The following is an 8004-nucleotide window of genomic DNA, read 5'->3' as shown; positions in this document are numbered from 1 at the left end:
TTAGGATGTCTTTGGTGTATATAAGCTAAATTTTTGAGTTTCCAATTTAGTATTTTGTAAAGACCACTAAAATAATTGAAAAACTAGTTTATAAGTTATCTTTTTAAAAATTCATGTAAATGTTAGGTAATAAGTTAAATTATAAACTAAAAACTAGCTTTTCCAAAACCTTAGTCACCATCCAATACATGATTTCTAATTATACTATACTAAATGAGCCATAAATACAAAATTTTAAAAAAAATTATAAATTGCACTAATAAGACAATCTTTTTGTTCACCAAACTATAATTATCATATATGTACACATAATTAAGATGGTACTTTATGCAGCATCCATCTATCCTTCAAAGTGAAGCTAGGGTTTATCGACCTAGCAACTCATATTTAAAGTCCCTACTACTTGATTGCATTATCATTCGTTTTTAATAGTTGTAAAGCCTCACATATATTGTATTCCATTATAATTTTACCGAATTATTCATTGATAAAAGATTGCTAACTAAGTGGGTACAACTGTTTTAGTTCATACAGTATCCTTATTAATTTATTACTTACATATGTAATAGTTATATTGGGTAATGTATTAATTATAAAGAAATGCAAGATTGCATTCCTCAGTTCAGGAATTCATTTGTTATATCATGTTAGTTATTTAATATAGTAACTTGATATTCTTATTATTTTACTTATAATATTACACAAAATCGTAAGTTTTATTATATTCAACTAGACGAATGTCCGCGCGTTGCGCAGTAGGATAATTATGTAGTTTAATATGGTTATATATGGTTTAATGTATTGTGAATAAGTCATACATAAAACTTGTATGCGATTAAATAACATGTATATTTTTTGATTTACAGATTTTTTATCATAATAAATAATGAAATTTTTTTACTATTAGTTTAAAATTTTAAATGTAATTTTTATGTACACATTACTATCTAATGTAATTAGTTGATGATTGATTAGATATGGATTCTCATTTGTGGTCATCTATTTATGTTGAACCTCTTAGAAATACATATTTAACGACTTTTGTTAGTTTTACTATTGAATAGAAAATTGTACCGTATTTTAAGTAAATATAAAAAATCTCATTCTCAATCTATTTTAAGATAGTGACATATTTTAAGTTAACATAAAAAATCATATTCTAGAACTAATGAAAAGAAAAAGTGGAGCCAAAATTTTTAACTATAATAAAGTTGATTCCAATTAAAAAGTGTTTAATGGAAGATAATATCATTCAATAAACATCATAAGATATTATCTTATATTTAAATTACAGGCATCATTTTTATAAGAGTCATTCAAAATATATGAGACTATAGTGCCTAATACAACAATGTAATAACCAAATGACTCTAACATATGTTAAATGAAATATAATTATAATATATTATCTATGCAACTAAATTTCTGCACAACATGTGGGATTTGTCTGCTATATGGTATTCTTCTAATATATTATATTATAGTATAAACATTATATTTGGAAAACTACTTTGAGTTATATTGTACTTTATAATATTAAATTTGTGATGGGCTGTATTTGACACACATTTGTCTATTTATATCTATATTATATATTTAAAACAAATCTTATATAAACATCCAACCTAAATATTCATCTTCAAGTTTTCTTTCTTCGCCACGTAAACAAACTTTTGTTATAAAGTCAAAAATGGAATAAAAGACACTTAATTGTATGATCATGATATATTGTATTTTGATTGTCGTTTGTACAAAACATGCATGAGCATATATTATTAATTTATCTCTTGTTTTGGGTAATTCGAATAAGATAGCTTTAAATCCAACGTATCAAACAGATTACCCATTTACTAAAGTCTAAAACCCAAAAACCTAAATATGTTCTAATATCATACAAATGCATGAGTTTTAGCAAATTATTATCTCATATGAATTACCATTGATTATATGTGATTAATTATTAAGAAAATGAAAATGTTTGGGAGTTTCAAATGCATGAGGTTTTAGCAAATTATTGTGGGGTGTTTCAAATGCATGACAATCAAGGGAAAATGCAAGCTTTATAAGTATATATGTAAGATGTATTTGATAAGAGTTTTATTCTTTTATGTTCAAATTCTAAAATAATTATTACATGAATTACTTAAATGATGATCTTTCGTAACATCTTTTACTTTTAAGTTTTTACCTTAGATATTCTCACTGAATTATATAATTTTTGATTATTTTATTTTATTTTCAAAGAAATAACGATGATAAATTAATAACACATTTTTTTTTGAAAAAAATAATACGGTATTTCTAGTTGTCCATAGACCATTAGATATAAAGCACAAGGCATGGGTCCCATTACTCCTTCACCAACACCCTTCCATTTCCTTTTTAGGAATCTTAATCACATATAAAACTAAATCAAAAATACTAAAACTATGAACACCACACTTCCACTAACTCGTTTATTCCCAACATTATATTCTTTCTTTTTTTCTTTTAATTAAATTTTCAAAACCAAGTCTTACTCACACACAAAAAGCATATTATATCGAGTCAAAATGGGTCAAGTAAGTGAGGCTCATTTAAGGACCTTGACGATCGAGTGACGACCAACTTAATTAACAAGGTCAAAGGAGATGGCTTTGATGCAAAATCTTGGTGTCGTGACGATTACTTGCAACTAATTTTTTTCGTGTATGTAATATATAAAGTTACAATGTTTATCATGTTATGATTTGAGAATTTATACTTATAATGGCGATAATATCTAAAAAGATGGTTTAAGAATCTAGAACGATAGAACCAAGAATCCAACTTGTAAATAAGATATATAAATGCTAAATAACTTTTATCTTTTTGAAGTACTTATTTATACAATATAACTATTATCAACTTTTAATATGCTTATGGTGGTCTTTTAATCTTTTATTTTAAGACGGATAGAGGTCAAATTCCTTTTGCATTCATCATAGTTTTAACCCGGCTCAAAATAGAATTATAATATGGATGTGGCATGTTGAATCTATCAGGCTATTTACAAGCACTAAGAAGCCACAAGTATTTCTATTTTCCATTCGCAAAAGGCGTTGCCAAAACCAGTCTCCAAAGAGATAAATAGATCATCAATTAATAAACCTATAGTTAACCTATCACATATAATGCTACACAGCAACAAATAAAATCACGGATTAATTATCATAAATCTAATTAAATTATAACCGTATAATTTATAAGTGTCTTTCAATGGATTGTGTTTTTGCTTATTTTGTAGTCAAAGTAGCTAAGATATTTAATTGGTTGCCCAAAGTTCATGTAAAGATGCTACATAACAACACAAATAGAAGTAGCTAATTAACACTCGTTGTTTCCTATATATTCATCGCACATATATACACACACATAACAATATGATTCAAAAAATCCTTAATGAAATTAAAATTCAATACATATATGAACACTATATATATAAGTTTAACTATTATACATGGGAAGTATAATTGGCACTTGCTCTCACATATTCCTAAACAAAACTTTAGTTAATTGATCATTATTAATGCTACAATTATTACAAATTAAAAGACTCATTTTTCTATGTACAAAGAGTGACACCTTTAGCTAAGAACATTGGCCAAAGCTGCATCATTTTGCTTGTAGCTGGCCCAACATTTTAAAGATTCATATCCTTTTCTTTACTTTTCCACTTTGATTTCTCTTCAGATTTATACAAGATATTCCTAATTTATTGCTTAGAATTAATTCGTTTGATGATCACTACTGGCCCCATGAACAAATTCTTTCGTGTTTTCACACTCATCGAAAAGTTCCCCCAAAAGATGGTGTCCAAAAATCAACTGTCGTTTCATGTGTCACCGGGAATGTGCTTGATATCGGTACCAAACAAAGCCCTCGACTTCTTAGATCTTGTCGTGATCCTTCCTTATCTATAATCTGAATTAAACCCCAAGATCATAAATTTGATTAATTCTATTATAATTAATTAATAACAGAAAAAATTTCGAACACATGATCTATGATATGCTAATTTTATGCGTATATACCTGTTGTTGTTGCGTGATTGCAGCTCCACTTTTCATGTATGGAGTACTTAGAACCTGAAGAAACAATTAACGATTCATCAGTTATATGCATTTCTTTTGCGCTAAATATATTGAATTAATGGAATACTTACGTTAACTTGTTCATGGAGAAACTTGATGTATTCAATAGCTTCAGACAAGACCGATGCTGTATCAGTCTGGAAACACCAGAAAGATTGTGATTATTATAAAAAAAAAAACAAAAAACAAGTCTTTAATTTCAAGACTTAATCATCAAGAAAGATGAAATTTTTTGAAGTTATATATTGTAAATGTATTGATCATGCGTACTTTTCCAAAAGGTGAAACTAATTGTTGGAGCGCAGTGATTCTGTCCCCCATCTTCTCTTTTCTCACCTGATCAATCCAAATAAACACAAAGAGTTTCAACTTTAATTGTGTTTTCAAGATCCAAAAAAGAGTAAAAAACAAGATATATTAACCTGTACCTTAAAAGCTGGCAATGGTGGGTTTTCATTTCTTGGTCTTTTGGTTGATGATGATTTGCTGCTTGCTTTTCTCACCATTTCTGATGTGGGATTCTTGAAAAAAAAAATCACAAAAGTAACATAAAATATTAGGTTTCTCGTGTTATATAACTTGTAGGTATAGTGTATGGGTGTCAATCTTGATCATTTCTAGCTATACCTTTGTTTTATCTTCAATGGTTGATGAAGGTGGATGCATTTGCAAAGGAAAAAAACTTGATCTAACATCATTCATTGAGGCTGCAGATGCATTCCAAAATCGAGCGTTGTTGGAGAAGTGTAGTTGTGTAGCAATGTTCGATGGTTGCACTTTTGATGGTGAATTCACTGAGAATTCATGTGGTTGCGGAGGATACTCTCCTCCACCGCCGTCACCACTGCAGCCACCACCAGACTGCATGGGGACACCACCATAGTTAGATTGATACATATAACTCAGTCCTTGATTTTGATCATAACCCGAATCTTGTTGACTCGTGTTATTTTCTGAACCGAATAAACTTTGTATAACCGTTGAATTTCCATAGGAATGATCATCCATTGCTTGGAAGCTTGGATTTAATCCGTTTTCATCGTATTGCATCCGTTCATTTAATTGGAAACCCCTAACATTGATTTGCTTGAACTCTGTTGGAGAATCCGAATATATTTTATGTGATTTCCATTGGGGTTCTTGGAAATTACTTGTGGCTGAGCTCAAACTATGATCTTCTTGAGCTAGGGTTTGGTAACCACTTTGATGATGATCACTTCTTTGATCTCCACGACTGTTTTGCATCAAAAGAATTAAACTTTTCTTAGTAATTAAAATAAAGAAAATTAGGGTTTATAAGGAGAACAAGAACCATGTTCTAGTAGACTTACTATAAAGCTTGATTCCAATCCAACGACTGTGATATTGGTTGTGATGAAAGACCTAATTCCATCATTTGTAAACTTGGGTTGTTGCCCAACACCCCACCACCACCTTCTCCGCCGCCACCACCACTTGTGGTTGTTGTTGTCGTGCTTTCTCTGGTTTCTTGAAAAAGATTCATCGAGGTAACTGATACTGAATCCAAACAAGGCCTTGTTCTTGAATCCCACCAACTGTCTGCCATCTTTTTGGATCGAATAAATTTCTTGATCTTGAAGACAAGTGAGATTTTAGTACAAAAATTATTGCTTGAAAGTTATAAAAATGAAATTTGAGGGGTGGTTCTTGTGGGGTATTTATATGAATTTGAAAAAAGGATTTAGAGTGCAGGAAGGATAAGTAACAGAAGAAAAGCCAGAATTTGGTTGACTTCCTTTTCTTTTTTCCTTGTAAAAAAACAAAATAAACTACTTTCTTTTTCACAATACATGTATGTTTAGTTTATAAAAATCATTCACAATAAATTTAACACCTGTTGATTTTTAGTTCTTTTTAGTAAATTCGATTTATCATTTAACGGTTGACTCTCAATTTTAATGGTTTTGGTCTTATTGGCTTTTTAATTAGTTGTCTTAGATTTTTTATTAAAGTATGTTTTAGCTTTTAGTTTAAGATAAATAATAATAATAATAATAATAATAATAATAATAATAATGGGAAAAAGGATGGGAGATATTTTATTCGATCTTTGATATAAATATTAATATGGTTATACACGGAACTCGAAATCATGCATACACTAAAAAATTAACAAAGATAACAATTTTAATCTATCTATTTCACTCTTAGGCAAGGTTGCAAAAAACGTTCGACGTTAGCTAGTCGGTGGACTGGGGTCAAGAGATTAATCGGCTAGACAGAGATTAATTGGGGGATTAATCGAGTACCATTAATTGCTAATTTGTTGAATTTTAAAAAAATAAATATGACTAATATCATAGTAAAGTTCGTAAGTACCACTAATATGATAACAAAATAGGTTAATATGATTAATACAACACTAATTATGTTTCAAATAATTTCCATTGAGATAAAACTTTTTTAAAATGTTAAAATTTCATTGTTTTATAATATTTCACTCATTATTTATGCAAGGATTAATCGCTAGGCGCCCTCTAATCGGTTGAGTAGCGCCTAGGGATTAATCGGAGATTAATCGGGACCTAGTCGAGATTTTTACAACAGTGCTCTTAGGAGATCATTTAAACTCATATGTAGATAATTTGTTTTCTCAAAGCATATTTATTTGAAGCCTAAATGACTTTTTCTATTCTTTAATTAATAGCAATTACAATATTTATAAATTCTCAATAATTTTTTGCATTATCTCATTATATATATATATATATATATATATATATATATATATATATATATATATATATATATATATATATATATATATATATATATATATATATATATATATATATATCCATTATTTTCTTTCAAAAGCCTTTATGCAATTAAATGCATTCTGATTCAAAAAGCTTTTATATAGTTCAATCATTTACTATTCAAATATGAAGAGTTAAAGAAATGAGTTATGTCGTATTAATAATAATTGTAATATGATTTTTTTTATTGTGATTCAAAAAACATTCATGTTGTTCAAACGTTTATGATTCAAATATTAATAGTATTTTCACATAAAAATATTTCATGTATTTAAAGCGTTTACGATTCATATATGAAGAGTTGAATAAATGGGCTATGTCGCTTCCATGGTAATTGTAATATGATTTTTTTTCTTTGATAATAATTCTTGAAATTTGATAAAAGCTTAAACAAATCATTTCCAGTTTTAAGTCACCATTTGTATGAGTTAATGGAAGTATTTGAGACTTAATAAAAACAAGAATAAGAGCCAAAACTCATAAACTCCTTCTTTTTCTCCGGAATTATAGTTATACTCATGAAGAATGAGATATGCCATGTGTCTCCCGAATATACTGATTCTAAACTCATTTGTCTCTTTTTTTGACATGCAGATTTTGCTCATATGTTTGAAGGTTTGTACGAGGTTTTCTCTTATGCCTTTTATCTAACACTTGATAGTAATGTTTGGGAATGATAATTTATTGTCTCTTTCTATCTATCTATTATAAATAGGTCATTCAAAAGAATATGATTTAAGATAGATTATTTATATTGAATTATATTCATTTAAAACCTTCCAACTCTTCAACTTATGCTACTTGAAGATGATCTTTGTATGTGATTTGTGTGTATTACGAATTTGATTCTCCAAACATCAATGTTTTACTTAGAATATGTTTATGATTTTTCTTTGTCAAGAAAAACATTTTGATTGCGGTAAAGTAATGTCATCAAGTTTCTATGGTTAAATGGTGCTGAAAGAAGAAATAAGAGTCAAAAAATGAATATGAGTTTTTGTGTTTCAGTAGAGAAGACGAATATAAGTTTTTTTTTTCTATAGATTTAAATGTATATTTATGTAATATTTTCATATATGTATTCAACTATCAAATTTTCTGATTTATTTTAT

The 8004-nt window shown here is 28.2% G+C and overlaps 1 protein-coding gene across 1 annotated transcript; it reads right to left on the bottom strand.

Annotated features, from left to right (window-relative positions):
* Nucleotides 1-3511: 3511 nt before the first annotated feature.
* Nucleotides 3512-5774, bottom strand: LOC145051995 (uncharacterized). The gene is made up of 7 exons (XM_078999810.1): nucleotides 5444-5774; nucleotides 4740-5346; nucleotides 4541-4633; nucleotides 4383-4448; nucleotides 4184-4249; nucleotides 4053-4106; nucleotides 3512-3942 (listed from the first exon to the last, which is right to left on the bottom strand). The coding sequence occupies exons 1-7, from the start codon at nucleotides 5677-5679 to the stop codon at nucleotides 3805-3807; spliced, it is 1260 nt and encodes a 419-aa protein (XP_078855936.1). The 5' UTR covers nucleotides 5680-5774; the 3' UTR covers nucleotides 3512-3804.
* Nucleotides 5775-8004: the final 2230 nt, after the last annotated feature.

Source organism: Lactuca serriola, chromosome 5, assembly GCF_051521515.1.
Source record: "Lactuca serriola cultivar US96UC23 chromosome 5, Lser_US96UC23_V15, whole genome shotgun sequence".
Lineage (NCBI taxonomy): Eukaryota > Viridiplantae > Streptophyta > Magnoliopsida > Asterales > Asteraceae > Lactuca > Lactuca serriola.
This window is presented reverse-complemented; position numbering and strand designations above follow the sequence as displayed.

What these genes read in the sequence shown, in the direction of transcription:
- LOC145051995 (XM_078999810.1), bottom strand. Translation starts at nt 5,679, where the DNA reads ATGGCAGACAGTTGGTGGGATTCAAGAACAAGGCCTTGTTTGGATTCA. An exon ending in GATTGGAATCAAGCTTTATA is followed by an intron (nt 5,347 to 5,443) that starts GTAAGTCTACTA and finishes GATGCAAAACAG; the next exon opens with TCGTGGAGATCAAAGAAGTG. An exon ending in CAATCACGCAACAACAACAG is followed by an intron (nt 3,943 to 4,052) that starts GTATATACGCAT and finishes GGTTTAATTCAG; the next exon opens with ATTATAGATAAGGAAGGATC.